This window comes from Giraffa tippelskirchi, chromosome 5 (genome assembly GCF_054371585.1).
Source record: "Giraffa tippelskirchi isolate mGirTip1 chromosome 5, T2T-mGirTip1v1.2.pri, whole genome shotgun sequence".
NCBI lineage: Eukaryota > Metazoa > Chordata > Mammalia > Artiodactyla > Giraffidae > Giraffa > Giraffa tippelskirchi.
In genome coordinates this window covers 88774763-88801081 of record NC_137279.1, presented here as the reverse complement: position 1 = coordinate 88801081, position 26319 = coordinate 88774763, and the positions used below count along the sequence as shown (strand labels likewise).

General features: G+C 52.0%; 2 protein-coding genes and 2 long non-coding RNA genes across 10 annotated transcripts; 2 read left to right on the top strand and 2 right to left on the bottom strand.

The window, feature by feature from the left end:
• Positions 1-3497: 3497 nt before the first annotated feature.
• CASQ1 (calsequestrin 1) lies at positions 3498-13101 on the top strand. Of its 4 annotated transcripts, none has more exons than XM_081487998.1 (11): positions 3498-3951; positions 6169-6253; positions 7026-7126; positions 7333-7444; positions 7790-7863; positions 8221-8351; positions 9465-9510; positions 9879-9933; positions 10154-10254; positions 11254-11328; positions 12518-13101. In XM_081487998.1, exons 1-11 carry the CDS (start codon positions 3673-3675, stop codon positions 12644-12646), a joined length of 1188 nt encoding a protein of 395 aa, XP_081344124.1. In that variant the 5' UTR covers positions 3498-3672; the 3' UTR covers positions 12647-13101. The 4 variants fall into 4 exon arrangements, with proteins under 4 accessions (XP_081344124.1, XP_081344126.1, XP_081344127.1 ...); XM_081488000.1 differs by having other exon boundaries at positions 11254-11385; positions 12488-13101; XM_081488001.1 differs by having other exon boundaries at positions 6169-6287; positions 6882-7126.
• A 654-nt stretch (positions 13102-13755) lies between these two features.
• Positions 13756-16004, bottom strand: LOC145505554 (uncharacterized). Its single transcript, XR_014053110.1, has 4 exons — positions 15783-16004; positions 15101-15227; positions 14821-14918; positions 13756-14011 (listed from the first exon to the last, which is right to left on the bottom strand). It is a non-coding gene; the product is annotated as an uncharacterized LOC145505554 (long non-coding RNA).
• An 82-nt stretch (positions 16005-16086) lies between these two features.
• Positions 16087-26224, top strand: PEA15 (proliferation and apoptosis adaptor protein 15). Of its 4 annotated transcripts, none has more exons than XM_081488006.1 (5): positions 16087-16249; positions 22379-22486; positions 23895-24050; positions 24198-24286; positions 25130-26224. In XM_081488006.1, exons 2-4 carry the CDS (start codon positions 22381-22383, stop codon positions 24260-24262), a joined length of 327 nt encoding a protein of 108 aa, XP_081344132.1. In that variant the 5' UTR covers positions 16087-16249; positions 22379-22380; the 3' UTR covers positions 24263-24286; positions 25130-26224. The 4 variants fall into 4 exon arrangements, with proteins under 4 accessions (XP_081344132.1, XP_081344130.1, XP_081344131.1 ...); XM_081488004.1 differs by having other exon boundaries at positions 22379-22552; XM_081488005.1 differs by having other exon boundaries at positions 24198-26224.
• LOC145505555 (uncharacterized) lies at positions 20440-24258 on the bottom strand. Its single transcript, XR_014053111.1, has 2 exons — positions 24147-24258; positions 20440-23541 (listed from the first exon to the last, which is right to left on the bottom strand). It is a non-coding gene; the product is annotated as an uncharacterized LOC145505555 (long non-coding RNA).
• Positions 26225-26319: the final 95 nt, after the last annotated feature.

The window sequence follows — 26319 nt, the reverse complement described above, 5'->3', positions numbered from 1 at the left end:
GCTCCTGGATGTGTTGCATCTGGTTTTTAGAGATGCTCTCTCCCTAGATCTTCATGGTAGCTGGGCAGGGGAAGTCTTTCAGGGGCCAGGCTGGGAAGGGATCAGAATCAAGCATCCTTGCACGCTGAGGGTAACCCGTCAAAGTTCCTTTCCAACTCAGTTGATAGCAACGACAGGACAAGTCAAGCTGGGTTTAGAAAAACGGAGGTGATAAGAGAGGAGCGGGAAGCCACACCTTATAGAGGGGCCACAGTGCCCACTCAGTTCCTCAGATAACTTACAGACTCATAGAATCTTCATGCCAGAAGACACCCTATTTCATCATGAAGGACAGGAGGTCCAGAGAGGTTAAAAGATTTGGAAGGGGCCATGTGGTGAGAGGTGGCTGTGGGTGGCTGCCACTCCACCTCTGAGGATGATCTGGTGTCCCGGCCCTCGGCCCTAGTCGTCAGGGCATCCTGACCCCATCCCATCCCGTGGCCATTTTCCCTGGCGTAGCCTTGCAGCAGAGATTGGAACAGTGCTGTCTGGATGCCTGGAGCCTTTGCTTCAGGCACAGCACCCACCCCCGCACGCTCCAGCTCAACACAGGTGATGGCCGCCCCCCAAAGCCTGGCCTCTGAGCCTGAGCCTAGTGCTTGCTGCATCTCAGGTCACTGTGGAGTCCCCAGGAGCTCGCTCTCCTGCCCACCCTCGGCGGCAGCTCTTCCTTCCTCTTCACCCAACTAGCTGGCTTTTGCTTTGTGAGCTGGTCTACTCTGCCCTGTGGATCGGTTCACTCTCAGGCTTTTTTTAGAGGAGAGAGTTGGCTATGCCAAAAAGCATAGAGAGAGAGAGAGAAATGCTGAGAAAAGCTGGGGGAAATCGTAGACTGTCACCAAAAACAAAGCACATGTGTTAAGTGACTGCACATTATGTCTGGCAGTGGACAAAGGCCTTAGTCACACCATCCATTAATTCGTACAACAAACACATTCTTACCACCCAACCCAGTTTTTTAGATGATTCTGATTCCAGAATTTGTGCCCTTAACCACTTTTCAGGCTAGTCTTACAATGAAGGCTGGGCCAAAAATCTACAAATGCATAATGAAAAAGGGAAAAAAAAAAAAAAAGTAGGTTAGTGATGGAGGAAGGGCCGTGGAGTCTGGAGGATGAGAGACTGTGGGCTAGCAAACAGAAGGCCCATCTGTAAGGTACACCGGCCACTTTCCCCCTACACCAGGCAGGCCCTCCTCGGAGGTCTCTCTCCCTCCTCCTCCAACACAAGGTCTCCTGGGGACAGGGCTGTATCAGTCTGGGGTCCTTCCCCACTGCTGACAGGGCTGAACCAGACCCTGGAAGACAGAGGGGCCAGGCTGTGTGTGTGTGTGAGGTAGGGAGAGGCGGGTGTGGAGGGGCCAGCTCCTCAGGTTTCAGTAGCAGGAGCTTTGGGTGTCTGGTGGGTTAAAAATACAGAGGCCCCAACTTAGGGTCATTTGATACCAGTGGCTGAGCCTAAAGGCAGGGGCCTAGAGGGAAACAACTGAGTAGAAAGTAGAGAGGAAAGCATCAGAAAGGAGGACAGGGAGAGGAGGGGTGCAGCTGCTGAAAAGGCTCCGGGTGTCTCTGGAGAGCCAGGGCCAAGGGGAGGGAGCAGGACAGGATGAAGCAGCCTGGTAACTGCTGGAGAGGAGGGGAAAATGGAGCATGCCTGGGGCACCTTTTCATTCCATCTCACACCTGGGGGTATGAAAGGTCAGATTCAGGATGAACCAAGTCTGATGTCCCAGTGTCTCTATCTCGATGTCCCCAACCCCCCACCCCCAGAGCGCACACACAGCAGGAGGAGTCGGGGCTGGACATCATTTGGTCGTGGATGTCTGGGTGGGTCTGCCCTTCTCTCCCATAGTCTTTGCTCCGATGGTAGAGCACGTTGTTTGACCTCCCTGACTCCAGAAGATGGGTTCTGAGGTCTCTCCAGCGCCATGCCCTGCTTAGCTACATCTGGCCTCTCTTGCTCCAATAACAGCTGTCTCTTTTGGATGCACTCCTACTACATTCTTGAGATTTTTTCCCGGCCTTCCTTGCTTAGCTGTGTACGGTCTGCCCCACGGGAGAGTGGAAAAATTCCTCCTCTAACATAATTTCATGGTGCAGAATACACACTTGCCCCTCCAACGTCAGAGATACCGCAGGGCAGGGATGAAGGCTTCTGACTTTGATCTAGCTAGCCTCTCTCTGGCCTCCCTTGTGCCTCAGCTTACCTGTGCATGAGCCCTGGGTGGTGGTGGGGCCATGAGAAGGGCCCCTTCTTCAAGGTACCCAGAGTTGAACTCATCCACTCTGCCCTCACCCCCAAGATGGGATCCAGGAAGTGAGAGGCCCACCCCACCAGCTCTGCTTTGACACTTAGTGCACAGAATTAATCAATGTCCTTGGTTCAGGGTCCCACCTCCTCATGTTTCCCCAGTGTTAATTTTTTCCCCCTATTCTTTATACCTGATCCTTTTGTCTTGTCAAAGACGTAGGAATGAGTAGTCACAACTTGCTTTCCTCGGAATCATTCATCCTGGGGAAGCCTCCTTTCCACCGTGCCCTAGAAAACCAGTCCCATAGGATCAGAGTAGAGAGTACCAGCAGGAGGCCGCAGCCGAATGACTCTCTCCTTCTCATCTCAGGGCTGTGGGCAGAGAAGCCCCAGATCTGCATCTCCCAGGGTGGCTGTGGGCCAGCACTTCACACCCCACACTCCGTCCTTCCCCTGCATTCTCCAGTTAGGAGTGTTGAGTGAAGCAAAGGAAACTGGCTGGAGCTGAGCCAGGGCGCCGATCCTGGACGAGGCTCCATCTTTTATTCAGGGAATGATCTCATCCTTGGTCTTGGTTCTTTAAAGGGAAGTGCAGGGGGTCTCTTTCCTGCAGCCTGGATTGCATTTGTACTCCCTGCCTTCCTCCACAGGATCAAACAGACTTGACCCAGAGGAGAGCCCAGGTTTTAGGACTTAGAGGCAATACTGCACTTGTCCCTCCTTTACGAATGTGTCACCAGTCCAACCTCTGACCCGGAATACCACCCCGTCTGCAGCCCAGTCTCCCTCTCTCTTAGTACTCTTGCCCTCCCTCAACTCTCCCCAATTACCCCAAGACTTCCCTCCCCCAGCCCCAGCTTCATTTACCTCCGACTCATCTCATCTTATTTTTAGCTACAGCTTTTTCCTTTCTTAATATGGTGATGAGCTCTTAGGCCAGTGTGGGGACAGAGGCTGAGGAGCCCTGGACATTGGGTGCGGGGGAGGGGAAGGAGACTCTGGGAGCCTGGGTGAGAGGTGGTGGAGGTAGGAGGATCCCGGCCCTTGTGGAGCCGTCCTGGCCTCAGAAGGTTATCCGTCTCCCCTGCCAATCCTGGAGACATATTTAGACAGGACCAGGTGGGGGCCGAGGGGTGCCAACCTCAGGGGCAGCTCCGGTTCCCTCCCCGCCCCCTGCTCCTATTCCTCCTCCTGACCCTTTTTCTTTTGGCTCTGTCGGCAGTTTCGCCAGGACCAGCAGTGTCCTCTGTCCACTGCTCTGGGCCATTCCCCACCCCACCCCCACTGTGAGCCCCCAACTCAGGATTTGGGACCCAGGGGCCCCTCCCTACCTCAACTAACCTCTTCTAGACGAGGAGCGCCAACACAGACCCCACTACCTCCATGAGCGCTGCAGACAGGATGGGGGCCAGAGCTGTGCCCGGCCTGCGGCTGGCACTGCTGTTACTGCTGGTGCTAGGGACACCCAAGTCAGGGGTGCAGGGGGAGGAAGGGCTTGACTTCCCTGAGTATGATGGCGTGGACCGTGTGGTCAATGTCAACGCAAAGAACTACAAGAATGTGTTCAAGAAGTACGAGGTCCTGGCGCTGCTCTACCACGAACCCCCCGAGGACGACAAGGCCTCACAAAGACAGTTTGAGATGGAGGAGCTGATCCTGGAGGTGAGTGACGGGGTCTGCAGGCTGGCAGAGCATGCTCGGCCCCTCTCTGCACCCCTCTCTCCTACAACTCCACATGGATCTTTGAAGGTGGGATTGGGGGGAGAGGCAGTGCAGCAGGATCCTGTTTCCACTAACAGGACACAAGTGGCATATGACCTTGGCCAAAAGAGAGAGACATTCAGGAACCCCAAAGTACCCCTGTAATCAGGCAATGTTAGGAAAGAGGGGAGCTGCAGGGGAAATCTCTCCTGCATGCTAGAGGAGGCTGGTAATACTAGGTTTGGCTAGGACTGGGGTGACCTTGGAAGGGGGGCAATAAAGGAAAAGAGAGTTTCTTCATGGGAAGCAGAGGAATTGCAGTCCACCCCCAAATCTACCATCCTAGCCAGAACGTGCCCCTTCTCTATACACTTTAGAGGCTGCACCCCAAAGAGTTCCAAACAGTATAAACGTAAATGTCATTGACATTTTATTTGCATGTCATTGTTTAGTTGCTAAGTTGTGTCTGACTCTTTGTGACCCCATGGACTGCAGCCCACCAGCCTCCTCTGTCCATGGGATTTCCCAGGTAAGATACTGGAATAGGTTGTCATTTCCTTCTCCAGAGGACCTTCCCGACCCAGGGATGGAACCCACATCTCCTGCTTGGCAGGCAGATTCTTTACCACTGAGCCATCTGGGAAGCCTGCATGTCACTGATTTCATAGCTAAAGGTGTAATGGAGCCCACCATGCCTCCCACTGGCCTCTCAGGCCCTTATCCCCTCCCCCATCCCATCTGCCCCTACTGGATCAAGCTGGGCACGCCGACTGGAAAATTTTTGTGTTTGGAGGTGGCTTCACTATGCCTTCCCCAAATTGTCTTTGTGGGAAGATTCTCCTCACCCGCTAGCTGACCTCAGGCATAAAGGAGAGAGGGCCTATTGTTACAAGAAAAAAAGCCCGTGTTTGTAAATGATTGGAGACTTGGTCACATAGCCCTCCAGGAGCCGGGATGTGTTGGAGTCTCCTTGTCCAAGCTGCTGCAGCCCCTCCTCTAGCTTGGCAGCACAGAGAGGCCCCAGCTTGCCCAGAGCTTGAAGTATCTCAGGGCAAGACACCAGGATTGCAGGCTGTCATTTCTGTGTGCCCCTGCCGCATGCTGGAACCTGCCATCTGATTAATGAGCTGAGTATTTTTATCCTGAGTGCTCAGCATCCCTGGCCATCCACCTGCCAACCATCTCCCTGCCCTGTCCTCCTGAGAATCTGAGCACAGACTCGGGTACTCAGATGGGTAAAGGTGGGGTAAAGCTGCAAACTGTGCCCAATGCAGAGTGCATCAGGGTTGAGAACCTGGTGGGAGGGGGTGGGGGTGGGTGGGGCACAGGGACAGGGACGTAGGGTTGATGCTCCATAGCTTAAGGACAGGCTGAAGTAGACAGTGAAAAGGAAAGTCCCACTCCATTGAGGAAAGCCAGGCCTATTCCACCTCTAGTCTCTGCCTCTGAGGGTAACCAGCGTTTGCCCCAGTGACCTCTGCTCTCAGCTCTCCATCTCTCCCTGCTCCTCAGCAACATGAACAGACCCCATCACCACCCTCTTGCCCTCCAAAATTCTCCCCATTGGGAGTCACTCAGAAGAATCCAAGAGACGCAGAACGTCACCCTCACCCTGAGTATGGCCTTAGTATGGAGGACAGGGCTCAGCTCTGAAGGAGGGAAGGGCCTCAGAGGCATTCTTAAGTCAGATCCCTCAGCATCCCTAAGGAACCCATAAGTACATGCACAGTGCCTTAAAGTTCAACATAATAAGCACACTGTAAATGAGCAATGGGCTTCCCAGGTAACTCAATGGTAAAGAATCCACCTGCCAAGCAGAAGACGCAGATTCGATTCCTGGGTGGGAAAGATCTTCTGGAGAAAGGAATGGCAACCCACTCCAGCATTCTTGCCTGGGAAATCCCATGGACAGAGGAGCCTGGTGGGCTGCAGTCCATGGGGTCTTAGTGCCTAAACAACAATAAATGAGCACTAAGTGTTCAAGGATTAAATTTAAACCAAAGACCAAAAAAATGGGGGGGGGGGGTAGAAAGGAAAGTAGAGATATCCTGGATCCTGAAACAGCATCAAGGCCCCACAGTCCCAGAATCACAAATGACCCAACTCAAAAGAATGAGATGGGAACTAGCGGTTATTAAGAATTTCAGGGGCTGATTTTAACCCTAACTCTCCCTTCAGTTAGCAGCCCAAGTCCTAGAAGACAAGGGTGTTGGCTTCGGGATGGTGGACTCTGAGAAGGACGCGGCTGTAGCCAAGAAACTAGGTAATGGAGCGGCAGGAGGAGCAGGAAGGGGAATGTGACAAGTGAGAAAATACTGAAATTTGCAGGGTTATGGCTGGGGATTCCAGGCTCTCCTTTATTCCCTACAGAGAACCATGCTCAAATCTCAGAGAGAGGTGGAGGTGGCCTTCTTTCCACGTACCTAAAAAACAAGGCTAGGTGCTGGAGGAAAGGGGGAATCAGGGAACACAAGTGCGGCTGGAGAGGCCTCCGCAAACTCCTCTTCCAACCCCTCCCCCACCCGCAGAGCTGCGGGCCGGATGTTACAGCACCAGCCACCAGGGGGCAGCACAGGCCTGAGACCGGACTCCGGATGTGGGTGGGGGAAGGGTGGTCAGTAATGAAGTCATCCGGTCAGTAATAGCAGAAGATTAAAGGGCCCGGGCTGGGAATTAGCAACTAGAGTTCTCAGAGGTGGTAAAAGGAATATCTGTCCTTGGTTATGGCAGATAGAGAAAGGGAGACATCTTGCTAGAGTCTGTATCTCCCTTTGTCCTCCCCTAGCACCCGCCTCTGACCTCTTTCTCTCTGGAGAGCCCCTGGGGCCAGACTAGCCACGTAGGCTAAATCCATGGGGTTGGACCTCAGGGATGTAGGGGCTAAGAGGCAGTGGAGGTGAGCAGGGCGGGGACAGGGGAGGTGAAGGATGGGGAGAGGGTCCAGTGGGATTATGGAATGGGCTGTGACCCTGGATTTGGACCCTTGGATCTGTGGGAAGGTTGGAATCATGGCCCACCTCTGGCTCACTCCCTAGGACTGATTGAAGAGGACAGCGTTTATGTTTTCAAGGGAGATGAAGTCATTGAGTATGATGGCGAGTTTTCTGCTGACACCCTGGTGGAGTTTCTGCTTGATGTGAGGACCCCTTGGACCTAATGGCCTTGCTTAAAGACCTCATGCCCGTACAACCAACTCCAACCTCACACACATACAAACACACAAAGGCAACAGAGAGCCCTTCCTCCCCAACAGAGAGCCCCTTTCTTCCTGACCCCTCTCCCTGTCTCTGCCACTGAGTTCAGAGACTCACTCTAATTCCTTCAATGTCCTTGCTCTTCCAGGTCCTAGAGGACCCTGTGGAATTGATTGAGGGTGAACGAGAGCTGCAGGCATTTGAGAATATTGAAGATGATAACAAACTCATTGGCTACTTCAAGAACAAAGACTCAGAGCGTGGGTAACCCTCAGACTCCACTGTCCCCCCTAGCACCCCACTTCATCTGCCCTCCTCCCTCTCCACTTCACCCACTGACTCAGACCCCTGCCTCCTCACCCCTCTTGCTAGGGTGGGTCCATCGACTGCTCTGATCTCCCTGCACTGTGCGAGTTTCCCAGACAGGCACCAAGGCATTTCCCTTCCCCGCCCCCTCACCACTATATCTCCTCTCAGAAAACTAGAGGGAGTGGGTCTCAGATTGAACCCATTTGCCAAAGAACTGGGGAGACAGAGTGGAGGCGGAGGTGGTTCCCTGGCAGACCCTGGTTCCCCCAGAGACTGACTCTGCATTCCCTCCTCAGATTACAAAGCCTACGAGGACGCAGCGGAGGAGTTCCATCCCTACATCCCCTTCTTCGCCACCTTCGACAGCAAGGTTCTCCTCCCTGCGGCTGCACTGAGTCTCCCTCACTCCTCTCAGCTGCCCTCCAGTCCCCTCTCCCAGAATCAATGGGGGAACCTCCTCCCTCCTTAAACACCAACATTCCCCACCCCCCTCCCCCAGGCTTCCTCCACTCCACAGATTTTAGATGATCTAACCCACCCCTCTCAGGTTCAACTGAAGCCCAGAGAAGTTAAGACATGTGTCCAGTGTCACAATGGCAGTGACAAGGGCCCAGGTTGTCTGACTCCCTGTTTGATACCGGCTCCCCCCATAACATTCTCCATTAATACTGCTTCTCCCCCTGACCACGTGTCCCCTGCTCCAATCCCCCATCCCCTTCCCCAAAAGGTGGCAAAGAAGCTGACCCTAAAGCTGAATGAAATTGATTTCTACGAGGCCTTCATGGAAGAGCCTGTGACCATCCCAGACAAGCCCAACAGTGAAGAGGAGATAGTCAACTTTGTGGAGGCGCACAAAAGGTAGGGAGTAGGGGCAAGCCCCTGGGCAGGGTGGGCTCCTCCTCAGGAACACGTCTGTGAGATGGGCTGGGGGAATGGCAGCTGACCAGGAGCCTGGTCTCCCCTGGAGATGAATACATCTCTGGGGACCAGTGCTCACTGACGCACTGATGGTTCTGCACAGTATTTTGCACCCCAGCACTTAGCCAGAGCCTTACACACAGAAGGTGCTCCATAAATCTGTACAGTTCACTGTGATGCTGACTGAGACCAGTGTTGAGTGCCTGTGGTCTGCTAGGAACTCTGAAGTGCCTCTTTCTTATTCTATTTAATCCTTTAACAACCTCAGTTAAAGAGAGTCCACAAGGAGTGTCAGAACAGGGATCCTAAGCCAGGTCTGACTTGTGTTCTTTCTCATACATTACCTATACCAGTGGTTCTCAACAGGGCTGGAGGGAGTGGTGAGGTAGGGGGATGATTTTGTCCTCCAGGGGGTATTTGGCAATGTCTAGAGACATTTTTGGTTGGAGAGAGTGCTACTGGTATTTAGTGAGTAGAGACCAGGGATGCTGCTTAATATCTTGCAGTGCACAGGACAGCCCTCCCACAACAAAGAATTATCTGGCCCCAAATGTCAAACGCTGAGGTTGAGAAACCCTGACCTACACTCACACATAATTCTCTTCCTTCACAGTATTCCACAACTGGGAACACCCATTCATCACTGTAAACACTACTTACTCTCACTCTCCCCCACTAGATTATGGTTCTCTTTCTCAGGGCAGGAATATGTTGGCCTTGTTCAATTCTGTCTACACAGCACCTAGCACAGCATTTAGAACATCTCCAACACTCAATTTGTGAATGAATGAATGAACATCCAGATGTCCAGTTCTTTCTCCCAAAAGTCTCTTTTCCAGTTCCCTTGCCCACCCTCTGCTCTCCCACCTGCTTTAACCATGCAATGATCTGGGCCTGGTGCCCAGAGCTTAGTCTTTTCCAGATGGCTTTGTTCTGGGCTACAAGCTGTCTGTGCCCTAGGCATGACTCTGTGGCAGCCTCTGCTTCCGGGGATCCGCTGGAGCCAAGGGTGTCCTTCTCGCCCGCCGAGTAGTGACTTTCTCTCTCTTCTAGATCAACCCTGAGGAAACTGAAGCCTGAAAGTATGTATGAGACTTGGGTGAGTGTTCCTGGATGGGACCAGGCCCTGGGCGAGCATGGGAAAATTCAAGTCCTGGAAACATCTAGTCCTGCTGTTCCTCATGTCTTGCTTGTAGGAAAGACAGTGCACCAGCAAAGGTTGAGGGTTTCTGTTCTGAAGAATGTGTCAGGAGTTGGGGGACACACATAACTTGATGAAGATGACAAAGGAGGAGCCCTAAGCTCTGGGGCTGAAGGGTTTGCTAGAGGAGTGTGGGTGACAAGAATATACCCGCTTCAGAAGCTAGATTGTCACAAGACTCAGGTCAAGGAAGATCTAGGGTCTGTTCTGGGCTCTCTAACTTCAGGGAGTATAGCTAAGGTCTTCCGCCCCACACCCCTCAACAGGAGGACGATCTGGATGGAATCCATATTGTGGCCTTTGCAGAGGAAGCTGATCCTGGTGAGGAAGGAATACTGGATTGGATTTGGGAGGCAGGGGTACTGGTGAGAGGGGGAGATGGGGTATTGTTTAGAGTGTAGGCTTTTAACATGCAAGATGTGTTTTTTCAGAGCACAGGTTACAAGCTAGACATGTGGAGCTATGGGAGGCGGGGACAGAGAGCTGGACTCCAGTTTCCTCTGTGCCCCGTCACACCCTTATCACCTGTGTTCCCTCCAAGATGGCTACGAGTTCTTAGAGACGCTCAAGGCCGTGGCCCAAGATAACACGGAAAACCCTGATCTGAGCATCATCTGGATTGACCCTGATGACTTCCCCCTGGTAAGAAACACCACTGGGCACTGCTGTCCTTGGCAGGGCCTTAGCCTGTGGCATGACCCCGCTGAGGGGGTTCTGCTCCAGAACTCCTGTTCCATCTCCCAGTGGAGGGCCCTGCAGCACCCTCAGGGGCACTGAGAGGGTCTGGTCAGAGCTCCTGTCCCATCTCCAGTGGAGGACCCTGCAGCACGTTCAGGGGGGCTAGGGGGTCTAATCAGAGCTCCTGTTCCATCTCCAGTGGAGGGCCCTGCGGCACGCTCAGGGGCACTGAGGGGGTCTGCTCCAGAGCTCCTGTTCCCATCTCTAGTGGAGGGCCCTGCAGCACGCTCAAGGGCACTAAGGGCATCGTCAGAAAGAGGACCCAGGTTGGGATGTGTGGGAACAACAGTTCCCAGAGCAGAGGCTGAGCATTAGCTCAGGTGCCCAGGGCTGGCTCTTTCTAGAGAAATCCAGTTTGGGGGAGCAGGGGGCACATTAACCCTGCATGTGGGTGTACATAATCACAGAATTAAAGCACAGAGACTCCATGTCTCAGGGCATGGCTCTGTTACCAGCCAAATCCCTAACACCTAACATTCTCTGTTGAAAAGAGAACTAGATAAACCAACAGAAGTGTGAGGACCAATGGCACTTACTGATTATAACTGCTTTAGAGATGCAGAAACTGAGGGCCAGGGAGAAGTGACTTGCCCTGAGTCACAAAGTCAATCAGCAGCAGATCCAGGATCAGAGCAGGTTTCCTATCTTTCAGTAGTTTTCTTCAGAAGGAAGTGGCCAGTGTTCCCAGCTGACCCTCTTGACACTTTCCTTTTGGTATATCTACTCTTTCTTCAACTGCTTAGTTCTACCCATTCTCTTCAGAGACTGTAGCTGGACCCATCCCCCACCCCCCACGGGTTAACAGTGTCCTCTGTCTCCCCCTTGCTGGCCCTCACACGCACCCTCCTGGACTCAGGTATTCCTAGCCTCCATTAAGTTTTACCATATGTGGTCTCTCCACAGCTGGTTCCATACTGGGAGAAGACATTTAACATCGACTTGTCAGCCCCACAAATAGGAGTCGTCAATGTTACTGATGTGAGTTTCCTTCCATCATCCCTGGCTGACCTCCACCTCCGCTTCCCAGCATAGCTAGTTCTCTGCTTTGCTAACTAGGAATTGAGGGCCCTTCCCAGAGGAATCAGACCTGCCCAGTCTAATGGCTGGAAAGAGGGAAAGATTCCTTTCTGAACACACTCCTGCTTCTATCTGTTGGAATTTGGCTACTTGTCCTTCAAAGCCCAGTTCAAATCCTCTCTTCTCCATGAAGTCTTTCCAGATCTCCCATTTGGAATCATTTCCTTCCTCCCAGAGCCCATTTGGCATTGAGAATAAGAGTTTTATAAGGCTATTATGTATCATGTGTGTCTCTTCCAGTAGTCTTTGAGCTTTTCGAAGGCAGAAATCTTCTCTTTCACATACATCAGATGCTTTAAAAACATTTGTTGAGTTGAATAGGTCACAGTCTGCTTTCATATAATTTTCAGTCTAACTGGTGAAGTAGGTATTCCATTAACTACCAGGCCAGATCTGATAAACTCTATAATAGAGATACAAATAAAATACCACGAAGGCACAGAAATTAGTGACCTCTACTTGTGAATCAGAGTGGGTTTATAAGGAGTAGAGTTTAAAGTGGAGATTATTGTAAATCAACCATACCTCAAATTTTAAATATAAAGAATTAATTAAATCTAAAATATTTAAATACACTGAAGTTCTATGAGTGAAAATTATGAGAAGTTATTTCCAAACTGATGGAAAAGTTACTGCAAAAGGTCAAAAAGAAGGAAAATGAGTATCAGGCTTGGGAAAAGGCAAGTCGGATTTTTATGGCTTGAGAGTCCAGAGATCTCTGAGGAGGATGCCAGAGAAGCACGTTTTGCAAAGTCTTAAATGCTAGAGATTTCCCGACTTTATTCTCCAGGCCATGAAGAGTCACCAGTGGTTTTACATCAAAGGCATGATAGAGAGGTCTGTTTTGTGAAGCTCAGCACAGCAAGAGCTTGTAAGAAAGACCAAAGGGAGAAGGTCTATTTGTGGATCCAGCTGTTCTTTCTATTCCCACTGTCATTATTCCAACCTAGACCTTCATCTGGACAGTTTTCCTGCCCACTGACAGATGAAGAGAAGGGACAGAGGATGTAGAGAGTCCAGTGAGTGGGAGGACAGGTCTAAAGACCTGAGTCAGGCTTAGCTCTGACCCCTGGTCTGTGCCATGTCCTAGGCGGACAGCATATGGATGGAAATGGAAGATGAAGAAGACCTGCCTTCTGCTGAGGAGCTGGAGGACTGGCTGGAGGACGTGCTGGAGGGCGAGATCAACACAGAGGATGATGATGACGATGACGACTAGTTGCCGTGGCAGCCATCTCCCAGCCCCACCTGCTCTCCTCCTGCTCCCCTCTCCTTCCCTGAGCCCCTCCAGGGACTCTAGGTCATTCTCTGCTGTGGGGCTTGTTGGGGTCTGTATGCTAGGTGCTGAGATTTCCCGACACACCAGCTCAGCTATCTTATCTGACTTCTGTTTCCTGTCCCACTATGTCCCTGTATCAATTATTTGTTTCTTTCATCACTCCCTACATGCTTTCTTGTGATTTCCCTCTTGCCATATCTATAGGTCCCCATCTCTTCTGTTCCCTCCACCTGAGCAACCCTTCCCTACTCTCTCAAGTCCTCTGTCCTTCTGATTGTCCTATCCCTGGCCAGAGGGATGGGAGAGTACTGTGTTTGGGAGTGAACTTTAGCAATTTCTTGTTAATGTATTTGGGTCAAATGAGAGACCTCAATAAAGGATCTGGGGCAACATGAGCAAGTGTCTGCTGATGAGGTCTCACCCCCACAGCAGGAGGAAGGCAGCTAGAGGATGGGGGATTTAGGTGTGGGTACCTTCTTAGGGGACTGTGATGGCAAGGGGGTGGGGCTCTTCCCTCCAGACAGTTTTCCCAGAGAAGCTTGGGTTATTTATCTCCTGCAAGTCAACAACGCCTTTCTGAACACATGGTGTTCGTCCAGCACCACTGTCAGGCTCTGGGAGAACAGCAAGTGCTGGGCCTGTCCCTTCTCTCGAGCTGATTAGTCTCACTGGGAAGTCAAGACAAGCACACTAAACAATTGAAGAAAAATACAAAGCAATATATAATTAAGTGATTATGTGCCACTTGATAGCATCCTCCCTTGCAGCTCTTATTTGAACAGCAAGATTGAGCCCAAATAATACTTCCTCGGTGAGGCCTTCCCAGAGGTGGCCCTTCCTGCAGCCCCCTCCTCTGGGTTCCCACCACACTCCCTCCATCCACCTCCTTCTACCTGTATACTAGTGTCTGTCCTTCCTACCAGACTGTGAGCCCTTGAAGGAAGGAAGGACCCCAGGCTTTTTCTCTGTGTCTACAGGGTTTGGTACACAAAAAGTCTTAGTAAATGTTTGTTCAAAGAAGGAACAAATGAATAGAAAAGACTCTAAAAGAGAGATGAGAATGGGTTTTAATGGCTTCATAAACGAAATGAGTATTTTTCTAGGTCTTAAATGAAGACTGGAATTTGACTGGGGCAAAGGAGTTGGGGAGGAGACATTTCAAGTGGTGAGAACATCAAAAGCACTGGCAGAATGTGTGTGCCATGCTGGGAGTACAGAGAGGAGACCACACAGACAAGAAAACTTCAAATGGTGGCTGTGAGGTTGGTGTGCATCCAGGGCTAGGTCGCAGAGGTGTCCTGTGAGCTAGGGAGGAAGAGCAACATGTAACCTGGCAGTGATGAGCAGGATGGATAGAGGGAAGGAAGCTGATGGACATACCTGAGGCAGGGAGTCCAACTCTTATCAGACTGTTACAGTAATCAAGTAGAAATGGGAGAACATGGACTGGAGCAGTGGTCAAGGGAATACAGAGGAGACCCTGTAGTTTGTACAACGGGGATTCCCCCAGACCTGGGGGCCTGCTGGCGATCCTGGCAGGAAGGACCCACATTCTCTCCAGCACAGGCCCAGGCTGGGGTAAGTGTAATGGAGTCAGGAGTAGGTGTGAAGGACAAGCAACTGAACAAGCCCATAACTAACGGATGTTACAGTTTTCACGGTCTGAGTATAAAGGCATTGCTGGACAACTTAAGAGGATGTCTGAGTATAGAAGAATGAGACCTAAGGTGAGAGAAGTTTTCACCCCCCACAGACAAATCCAGGAAGTCTTCCTGGAGATGGTGGCAGGAGTATAAAGTAGAAACCATCTATTCATCCAACTTGTACCCATCTAATAAATGTTTAATACATGGTATGGGCACTGGGCCAATACAAAAATATTGCAGAACTTACTCTATAGCATAGGTCAGTGGAAAGGCCCGGCCTAAATAATAGCTCCCATGTTTTAAGCATCCATCCATGCCAGTCACTAGGGACTTACAATATCTAAATCTCATAAGAACCCTGTGAGATAGACATCAGTGTTCCCATCTTACCCACAAGGACACTGAGGCTCTGAGGCATAACCTGCCAAAGAGAGGAGCAGAGCCAGCATGAAGCCTGAGTTCCCTTACCTGGCTGCCTCTGAAAGACCTGGACCTTTCACTGACTGTAGACAAGTCGTTCAGTTTTTCTGAGTCTCAGAGGTGGGTCAACAAAACAGGTTTTGGCCCTACAACTCAGAACAAAGGAGACATATGCAAAAGCAAATAAGAATATGTTACTATCAAAGGGGCAGTGACAGGGCACCCTGGGGAGAGGATGGCATAGCAGAGAGAAGGGCTGTGAGACCCAAAGCAGCACAACCTGAGTCTCTTCTAGGGGAAGTGTAGTCTCAAGAAAGGAGGGGCTCACCTGAGGCTTCCTGAGGGGTCCCCTGCTGGAACCGAGGTGAAGGAACTGAGGCTGGTACTGAGGTGAAGCCGGGGCATTCCCGGAGGTGACACAGACACTGATGGGGCTCAGACCTCATCACCAGGCTCTGCCAGAGTTGAGAGACCTTTTAGGCTGGAGATGAAAACAAAGGCTTTTCTACTTCTTCCTTCCCACTTGCAGTCTGCCTGAGAATCTGAGGGAGGAAAGTCCCTAGGGTAGAGGGAAGTGAGAGCTGCCATGCTGGGCCTGGGCAGAGAGGTAAGGCAAAGAGAGTGAAGCACGCCTTTGCAAGTTGTCTATATTTGCATGCTGAGCTCATTGCTGCTCTTTTTCTCCCCAGAAAATAAAATTACATCATGATGGAGGGGGGAAGGGGGAAGGCTGGCGGGTGGTATATTTGGGAAAGGTGAGAGGAACACAAGGGGGCGGCTGGCATCGTCGTGGAGAGAAGATCTGTAACTCCAGGACAGGCGATGAAAGCCCCCACTTAGATTCTGGACTCCACTCCTACCCCCCTCTCCCACCTTGAAGGTGGATATATCTGAGTGGTCATTTACTACGGCTCCCCTGACCCATAAAGGGAAGAAAAAGGTTTTTTCAAATACGGAGTCAAGCAGCTAAAAGGATCCAGAGGCCAAAGGCCTTCCAAACTCTAACTTACTCTTTGCCGTCTAGGGTCCCAGCCACCGTGGTCACCGAAAGGTCGTAAGGGGACGTGTGTGTTCCTTTGAGAAGAATTAAATCTGAGAATGGGGGTTCGCTGTTCTGGGGACGAGGCAGCGTCACTAGTCCAGTCCTCCCTTACTTCGGCCCCCATCCCAAGAGTCTTCCAGAACCCCAGCCCCCTACTGCCTCCCCTCCCCCTCTCCCGCCACTCCCCGCCCCCTGCCACTCCCCGGCTCTGACATCACGGGCCGGCTGGGTGGGGTGAGGCGGCGCTGGGCTCGGGCTCAGGCTCCGCGGGCGGAAGAGGCGGCGGCGGCGGCGGCGGCGGCAGCGGCAGCGGCAGCGGCGGCAGCAGCAGCAGAAGCGGCGGCGGCGGCGGGAGCCGAGGAGGAGGCGCCGGACGCTGCTCAGGAACCGGGGACGCCAGAGTGCCCGCTCCCCGAGCGCTCAGCCCCGGAGGCGGTGAGAGGGCCGCGAGGGGACGTGTCGTGGGGAGGGGCAGATCTGGGGTCTGGGCTTGGAGGGGCGTCGATCCGGGACGCCTGGGGACAGATGCGGAGCGTGGGGGCCCCAGACGGGTCCGCTCCGTGTCAGGCCCCACGGGCTCCGTCCCTGAGCGCGTGCTGGAGGCGGCGTGGCTCCGGCCGCCCGGTCCACGGTGAGCGGCAGTTTGGGAGTGGGACCGGGGCCTGGGGATTGGGATGCAGCCTGCTTCCCGCCCAGCCGCCTCGGCTGGGCCAGCTCCCGCCCCTCCCTCCCCTTCTCTGGCTTCGGACTCGCCTCGGCTGGCGGCCTCCCGGCCCAGCCCTGCCTCAGTTCCGCCGGCAGCCACCCCTACTCCGAGGGCTTAAACCCGGCAGCTGGCACCACGTGCCTTCATCCAGTTTCTGCACCTGGGGAAGAGGTGGGATTGTCGAAGGCTAGTCCAGAGGGAAGGAATCGGGAGGTGTACGGGAGTGAAGTAGCTAACGTAAAACCTATTAATTTCATATAATCCGTGTCAAAACTGTCAGGGACACACACACACCTACAAGAGACACGCCAACACACACGGTGACACACACCCACGTGACTTTTCCACACATCGACTGCACACAGCAAATCACAAACAGCCCTGCACTTGGGCATCCAAGCCCCCCGTCATCCCCACTGCCTCCCGTGTGCGTCTCCTGGAAGAATACCAGTCTAACAGGACAGCTGAGTGGGGGCCACCATCCCCAAGTCCACCCTGATTTTCTGGGCATTTTCTCTCAGCCCTAGGCTTCGGATTGCCCCCTCTTTAAAACAGTGGGAAAAAAAAATGGTAGAAAATCCTGGTCGCATTCCAGGACAGGGAGACAGGATCTTGAGGGTGAGTGAGGCTGGTACTTTGAAAGTGGGTGAGTAGAGAGGGTAGGGGCTGCTGGTAGCTTCTCTTGCTGGGTCCAGTTGGAGCTTAGGGTGCTGTGAGTGGCTGGCTTCTGGGCTTCTGAGTGGCCAAGGGATGGAAGAGGGGGTGGAAGAAAGGGAGAGGGAGAAAAAGAAAAAATCAGTATGAGTCAGCCAAGGATGGAGCCCATGTCAGAGAGAATGAGGGGAATGTGTGTGACAGGCAGACAGACATCGAGAGAGGGACACAGGGACAGAGATAGAGTCAGGGAATGGGGAGAGGAAGGAAATGAGAGTCAGAGATGGTCAGAAGAGTGGGGAGAGTGCTGGGGAATGGACTACAGAGGCTCAGAAATTGGGGAGGATGAAAGCAGGATGGTGGTGAGACCACTGGGAGTTAGGGGAAACATGCTGAATATGTATGTTTTGTTTCCCTCTGTGTCTGGCCTCCAGGCTGTCAGAGCGATTAGCTTTAATTGCTCTTCCCTTTGTGGTTAAACACTCCATTGGGGAAATTGCCAGAGATGCCCTAGGCTGCTGGCTGCCCTGGTTGCCTACTTCCTCACTTCCCTGACACCTGTGCCCATCATGTGTGCATGTATTGTCATGCACGTACAGGACCATGACACCCTGCCATGCCATCCCCTCACTCTCTTAACACAGTGTCACCCACTGTGCAGTGGTAGACATCACTAACCTGTGTGCAAACTTATTTTCTTTATAGCAGGGACACTCACTCCTTCCTAATATAGCTAGAATAGTACAGTAGCTCTGTGTATTGAAATGAGGACACCAAGTCACAGAACCCAGGAATACTAAGGTATTCTTGGCTACCACCAGGTAGGGTAGGATGAAAGCCCATTTAAAGACCAGGGAGAGAGGTAATAGATGAGGAAGAGATAGAGATGGGAGAGAAATACAAGTAGAAAGAGATAGAACCAGATGATTAGAGGACAGCACAGCCCCCGTCCCTCTCTCCTGCCCTGCCTGATCCAATGCCTGGTATCTCCTCTTGCTCTCATCTTGGATTCCAGTCCTTCTTCTCTTAGACTAAGGGCTAGAAGCTTAACCTTGTCTTTGTACTCAGGGGCAACCCATTTTGCTTCTTGCACTGAACATTTGGAGGTCCAGGTGTCCTACCCCACACCCTCATTCCCAGGCTGGCTCTGGAGTCTTAGAATCCTCTTCTTCCTACTTTATAGATATAAATGCATCCCCTGCCCCCCACAAAAAGTTGAATAGAAGCTAAGGGGAGAAGTCAGTTGTGTATGACTGTAAAGGGATAATTAGGGATGGACTACAGGACTGCTTGAATTTGGGGCCCAGATCAAACTTAACCCGGCACTTTCCCGTCCCATCCCTCTGCTTTGATGTGATTACCACCCTCTCAAGCCCAGGCAGTAAGACTGACCGACATGAGTGCCTACAAGCTCCCTTCTGCCTGCTGCAGCGATCTCCAGGTCCTTGCAGCTCCCCTTAGCTTAGGCAGCTGCAGCAGATGTGAGGGAGGGAGGGGTAGCAGCTCCTAATCCTGAGGCTTCTTAAATTTACTGAGGATTTGGAACCAAATGCTAGGGAGTGGGGATTATCATGAATTAATATCCAAATGCACAGAAATTCTTTTGGTGCTGCCACCTCCTCCACAGGAGGTTACTCCAATTTGCCAGACTTCTCAAAGTGCCCCCAGGGCCTGCCTCTCCCTCCCCAGGGCCCATGGGGCACCCACCTGTCATGTTCCCAACTACTACCATCCTAGAAGGTCAGAATATAATCCTTACCTCCTGCCCCTCTTCCTCAGCATCCTCAGTTGGTTTGACTTTTGTCAGGGCCCCACCTGGAGCCAGCTCAGGAGGAGAGGGAGGAAGGAAGGAAGGAGTGAGGAAGTGGTGAGCAGAGCACAGAATGATCTGGGAGGGAAGGGGACTGACTTCCTGGCAGCCTCAGCTCCGGTTCCCGGTTCCTGCCTGAGTATCCTGTCCCAAGAATGGCCTCCACCCAGGCCGCCTGGTGTTCCCTGGGCAGCCTCTGCCCTGTTCCAGAGATCAGGAGGACTTTCTGAGCTATGGGGACAGGAGAATTCTCTATAGGCCGTATGGAATTCTGAATCTTGGGTGAGAAAAGCAACATGGAGAGTGAAGGAGCCAAGCTTCTGCCAAGCCCCACCCATCATGGCGAGACTACAACTGAATAATGGTTGACCAGGGAGACTTGAGAACCAAGTAAGGAAACTCCCCCCAAACTTGCCTACCCTTGCACCTGCTGCCACACCCAGGTCTGGGCAAATGGGCTCTCTCCAGGGAGGCAGGCAACCAGGCTGCCTTTCCCAGCTCCCTCACGGGGCCTTTCTCCTATCCTTTCTGTCTCTTCTTACTCACCATTCCCTACAACCCTCCCATCCAGTGGTGTCATTGTCCTGACAACTGGGGGGGGGACCAGAACTGAGGTTGCCATGGTAACCACTGAGCTAAGGCTGCAGCCTTCTCATTGTGGCCTCTGTGTGCTCCCTGTCCCCTTCCCTGCCGCCGCAGGATTCCTCATTTGCAGCCTCAGTCTCTCCCTCTCCCAGCCCCAGTTTGCTTCCTCCATACTGTAGGCCCCCTCTTACCCTTCCTCTTTTCTCTGGATGTAAGCCTGTGATTAACTGCCTTCTTTCACATACTCTCAGCTGGTCAGACACAGACACACACACTAGACCACATACACTCAGAAGCACCCATCCAGCGCTGGCACATACACATCCGTTACCAGAACATCCACACACACCCACAGACAGCAGCACCGCCTCCTCCCTGTGCCTGTGCCCACACTCAGATCAGCATCCACACAGAGGATTTTGGCACACACATGGTCCCACCCCCATTTCTCTTAGGGGCCCCCTCGTATCTGTTTCACTCTCATAGAAAGGTCCTACCCACCGCCCCCAGGCTTTGTGGGTGGATGTCTTAATACACATTAATCCCTTCCCACCTTGTGTTTTTGATTCAGAGTCCTAAATCTTAACTCCTCGCTACACACACACACACACACACACACACACACACACACACACACACACACACACACACACTCTCCTCCCTCCCAACACACACACACACACACACACTCCTCCCTCCCAACACACACACACACACACACACACACACACACACACACACACACACACACACACACACACACACACACACACACACACACACACACACACACACACACACACACTCCTCCCTCCCAACACACACACTCTCCTCCCTCCCAGGAGCTACACACACACTACTCCCACAATATCTATTTACAAACTCTTCTTTGATGTGAAAGCAGGGCACCGTGATCCCAAATTCTGTCACATTTTCTAGCTGAGGGCTTGGTCCCAGAGTCTCCTCGATGGGGGCAGTCTTCTTGAGGGCCTCCCTCCCAAGCTGCCGTTTTCTTTTCATACCCCCCCCTCCATTATTATCCCCATCTCTGAACCCTGTCCCCATGATTCCCCTTGTCTCTATACCCCTCTTTCCTGTCCTTGGATTATCAGTGGAGGGGGCGGGGGCTGAGCTCCAGAGCCCGCTGCTGTGACCTAGATTTCAAGGCGGAGACAGTCCTGGTGCTGACAGTCAGAGGGCATTGTTCCTGGCCGGGCCTGGCAGGGCACCGCTGGGCCCTTCTGTCTGGTTGCACCTGGGTGTGCAAGTGAGCATGCATAGAAGTGCCTGTTTCTCGTGGGGTCATGCTGGCCCCGCCGCCTGGCTCCTTGTGTGTGTGTGTCCTGGTGCCTGCCACCAAGGGAGGCTTGTTCGTTCTGGTCCAAGTAGGGGGCTGGGAATGGGGCCTTCTGGGTCCACACCCCTTAATCTATAGTGGCCATGCTTCTCTGCCTCAGTTTTCGTTCATATGAACAGAAATAAGGAAAATGGGGTGTGTCAACTAGCCCCTTTCTGCAACATTCCTAGCCCATTGTTGGATAGATTTGTGGGCAGTTTCTGGACAAGGTCATCTCCCTCCTTGCTCCACCCCTTGGTCTAGCTACAGTGTTTATGGCATAACATTTTTGTAAATGCTTTACTTTTCTAATTATAAAAGAAATACAGTCCTAGGGGAGAAAAAGCCCCTTTTTAAAAACCTGCCACTAGAGTTGTATATTTTATCAAATCCAGAAAGTTCATTCTAAGGTCTGACCTTTTTTCTGTCTTAGCCATAGTCCCTATCTTAGTGGAAGGAGGGTCTTTGATATCCTCTCCTTTTTCACCCAAGAATCATGAAAGGGGCATGGGGTGAAGGCCTCAATGAGATCCAGCCTTCCTAGCTTTGGGGAGGTCATGTTGAAGGTAGTGCCAGCCGGATGTTGATAGAAGCAGAAGTGGCAGCCCCCTTCCTGCCAGACTTTCCCAAAGCAGCATCTTGAACCCCTTCTCCCTGCCACCCAGCCAGCCTGAGAACTGGGCAGGGGGCCAGAGCCAGCCGCTTGGTATTCTTGGGCGCGGGGGCTGTAGGCATAGCACAAAGGCTAGGAGAGAGGTTTGTGTGGAGGCCTGGCAGCCATCAAGGAAGAAAATGGGCTCTACAAAGGTGGGGCTGTAGCCCATTGCTTTACCCTCCCCACCCCCACCCCGAGACCTAATGACTGGATACAGGGCTGAGCATGGAGGGGCCAGGGGACCATTAGACCAGGCAACTAGGCATCTATCCAAAAATGAGTCACTGGTAGGGTAGTGGGGAGTTGAACTGAGGGCCCCCATTTGCTTCTGGAAAAGAATGGGACCTAGAACACAAGCTCCCCCAGCCGTTTCTTTTTAGCTTCTTACTGCCACTGCAAGCCTTTCCCTGGTAGTTGTTTTGGAGTGTTTTTTGTTTTTTTTGACATGGGGAGGGGTTGCAGGTGGGTGGGGCGATCTGGGTGAGAAAGTCAGGAGCAGGTTGCTATGGTAACCGCCTCCTCAGTCAGGGAGCCGTTGCCAGGGTTACTGTTAGAGGGAGGAAAAGCAAGAAAAAAGATGGTGGGAGAAGGAAGTGTGATTTTTCACTCTAGACTCGAGCCTGGTCCGTAGCTTTCCAGTTACTTCCTGTCTACTCCTATCTCCCTTGGGTCTTCCTTTTCTCCCTCCAGCCCTGGCCTCCCCAGCCTGAGTTCTGGGCACATGCCTGGCAGGGCTGAGGAAGTGGGCAGTGCCAGAGAGTGAACCAGATCCTGAACCTCAAGTTCAGCATCCTCTCTCCTTGTTCCCCCAACTCCAGTCATGGCCGAGTACGGGACCCTCCTCCAGGACCTGACCAACAACATTACCCTTGAAGATCTGGAGCAGCTCAAGTCAGCCTGCAAGGAGGACATCCCCAGTGAGAAGAGTGAGGAGATCACTACTGGCAGTGCCTGGTTTAGCTTCCTGGAGAGCCACAACAAGCTGGACAAAGGTGGGGGAGGGGGACACAGGCATCTCACCACCAGCTTTTCAGGCTCAGTTCATGCAGCAAATAGAAATTAGACTTCCTATACAAAGTGCACTCCTGACAAGGCAGGATAAGAGGAATGCTCTAGGAGAGGAGACGGGCTCTAGGGCAGTGGTCTTTACATTCTTCATGGTTCCCTTGTCAGTAACAATATTAATTAAGTAGATGTTACTCAGATCCTACTGTGCTGTTATCACATATATAATAGAACATTAAAGTAGAAGTTAAAAGTGATAAAATTTAAAGTAAAACCAGAAGTTCTATCATTTTTTTGTCTACTTTTAGAGACTACTGCTCTGGAAAGGGCTTTGGGGAGGAACTGGAGTTTAAGATGGCCCTAAAGGGCAAGAGGGATTTCAAAGGTAGGATCCAAAGGAAGGCATGCTAGGCAGAGGGACACAGTATGTTTAGAAGCGGCTGGAAAGGTAAGTTGAGACTGTGCTGTGGAGGGCCTTGAGTGATGCAGCATTTGATAGGTGAGGTGAACGACCTGAGGGCCCTTTCAGAGATATTAACCTGTAGCGTGGAATACAGGAAGGCTGAAGGAGGACATGCTACACTCAGGAGACTACTGCAGTAGAGGGGAGGAGCCAGGCAAGGAGGCCATCAGCAGTCTCCTGGAACTGGCCAACTCATGGACATCATCCCTCTGGTTGTGTCCGTACCTTCTTGTTCACAATTACCCTTCTCACTAGGCCCAGAATCTCTCCCAGGTTGTCTCAGACCCTACCCTTTCAGTCCCACGTGTGCTGCGAGGAAATTCTGATGCGTGTTGTTTTGTCGCTAAGTCATGTCCTCTGTCCACGGGATTTCCCAGGGAAGAATACTGCAGGGGGTTGCCATTTCCTTCTCCAGGGGATCTTCCAGGTCCAGGGATCGAACCCGAGTCTCCTGCATTGGTGGGCGGATTCTTCACCACTGAGCCACCAGGGAAGCCCCCATTCTGCTGCTTACTTGGAGGAAAAGTGGAAGAGGGACAGGGTGGATGATGGGTCTTTGGAAGGCCAGTTCATTTTCTCTGCCCCCTCCCCTCCCATGTGGAACCTGGTATTTCACCTAAATCTCACATTCTAAATCTGTAATCTTGAAACTTAACTGATCAATTATCTGCCCTTCCTGGGAATAGTCCTCTGTACTGTTTTTTGCCCTAGCTTTCTTTTCCTGGCTTAGTCACCCCTCGTCTTCCAGTGAGGCCTCACTCCTGCAATGTGAGCGCTCAGTCTGTTCTTGAAGCCTAGTCCAGTAGGGTAGGGGAAGCTGACAGCTACAGTCTAGCTCTGACCCTCAGTCTCCTGCCTTCCTCTAGACAACCTCTCTTATATCGAGCACATCTTTGAGATCTCCCGCCGTCCTGATCTACTCACTATGGTGGTTGACTACAGAACCCGTGTTCTGAAGATCTCTGAGGAAGATGAGCTGGACACCAAGCTAACCCGTATACCCAGTGCCAAGAAGTACAAAGGTAAGAGGCCATGCCTTTAATATGTACCTCTGCCCCTCCCATGGATTATCTGTGGAATACTTGAATTTTAGGAGAACAGAGGCTCTGTTAGCCTACCTGCTGTCTCCCATGACTTCTGTCCCTGGACATGTCCCTTTTTGCCCTCAGACATTATCCGGCAGCCCTCTGAGGAAGAGATCATCAAATTGGCTCCTCCACCGAAGAAAGCCTGAGCAAGGGGGAGGAAGAGGAGGAAGGTTGGACCTTCATCAGACTACTCTTTCCCCATCCTCCAGGGGAGGGGCAAGGGCAGCCCTCCCCCATCTACCCACTTACTAACCTGGTCCTCACCCCCTTACTGTGCGTGTGTGTGCGTGTACGCACGCTCTGGCTGTCTGTCTATATGTCTAGCTCATCTAGTTCCTCCTCCTTGTGAGGGGATGGGGGTCAGGGGCTGGGGGTGGTGGTGGGGCTCAGTTTCCCCACTTTAGGGGGAGTTGGGGGCTATTTCTATACAAATAGAAATAGACACATTTCTCCTACTTCCCTTTCCTCCACTCTTCCCCCACCTTTCTGAAGTGTGGGAGCAGAAAGGACCTGTGTTTTCCTTCATTGAGGAGGCAAGGCAGGAGTGAGGCATGGGAGAGTTGGGTGAATCTAATGAAAAGCAGTGAGAGGGAAGATGAAGAGGCTACCCAACCACCACCTGGAAGGGGCAAAGAAAAGCCAGAGTTTGTGTTTGTACCCCAATGCTGGACTGGCTGAGGAGTCCTGTTTCCAGTTGTTCCTCAGGTTAGAGGGCTTGGGCACCAGCAGGTCCCCTTCTGCTCCCCTTTCATAGGCCTAGGGTGGGTATGAGCCAGGGACCTAAAGAGAGAGATCACTGGTTCCTTGCCTGGCCCCAAAGTTCAAACCCCATGGAGAACCCACCACTAGATTCCACCCCCATCCCCCACCACTGAGCCTGAGGGGATGAAGGCAGAGAGGAGTCCCCTTTTCTACTCCTTTATTCCTACTCAAGACTGTTGCACATACTAACCTTGGGAGTTCCTAGAATAGAAATCCTTAGGTTTTAATTCCAGTCCTGTTTCCACCTACAGAGTCCCAACGTGGTTATTGCAGGCAACGTTCCCTCTCTCCGTGGTCTAGAAGCCCCTCCCCCAAGATAGAAAGAAGGGAAGAAGCTAACTACAGTGTTTCCGTTGCACTGATCCCCAATTCAGTCCAGGAGGGGGCTTGGTAACCCCTCTCCCTCAACATCCTGGCACCTTGGGCTTGTGAACGCCTCCTAGCCAAATCACTAGAGTACAGTGACCCCAGCCTCCTGCCTGTCCCAAGTTAGCCCTCCCCACCCTGACCGTGCTAACTGTGTGTACATATATATTCTACATATATGTATATTAAACCCGCACTGCCATGTCTACCCTTTTTTTGTGGTGTCTAGCATTAACTTATTGTCAAGGCCAGGGCGGGGGTGGAAGGAGAATGCCACAGTGAAGGGAGTGGCAGAGTCAAATTGCTATATAGGCGAAAAAGAAAACTTTTTTAAACTTTAATTTCACATGCAATCTCAAGAGACTATTTAGAGAGTTTAAGTGAGGTGGGGAGCTTTTAGGATGTTGGGAGCAAAACTTCAGTGGGAGGGAAGGACTGGCTGTTGGAAGAGGGAAGAAGCCAGACTGGCTGGAGAGCACCCTCTACTAGCCCAGCCCAGCCCAGCCTGTCCCCTCTGGCCACTGCTGCAGACACCTGCCTTAAAACATACACCTTGAGTACTCCACAGTTTTGCCTTAAAGGACCTTCCCAAGTTTCCCCAGCCCTGTCTGGCTTTCTCCCTCAAGGAGAGATACTTGTAGAGTTGGGAGGTGGAAAATGAGCATGAATTGTCCTTCCAAGCCAGGATATGTTATGTGAGATAGAGTCTGGGAAAGAGAGAGAGAGAGAAAGAGAGGGAATAAAGAGGCTCTTCAAAGTGAGGCTTCCTTTGAAGAGAGGAGAGGATGAGACGAGAAGGGAGACAGGGTTCATTTTCAGCGGAGTGTAGTAAATTTCTCTGTAAGGCAAAATAATCTAAAAAGACTAACCTGCCCTCCCACCCCCATACTGCTGTGAGATTGCCCCATTCTGTGCTCCTCTGTCTGCAGTGTGCACGGCCTTGTTCTAACCCTGGAATAAAGGTGACTGATTGTACTGTACCTAACTGATTTTAGAATTTCTGTGAATGACCGAGATTTTGGAGACTCTAGATGACTGGGAAGGGAGGGAGAGCAAAATTTACCCCCAAATCCTT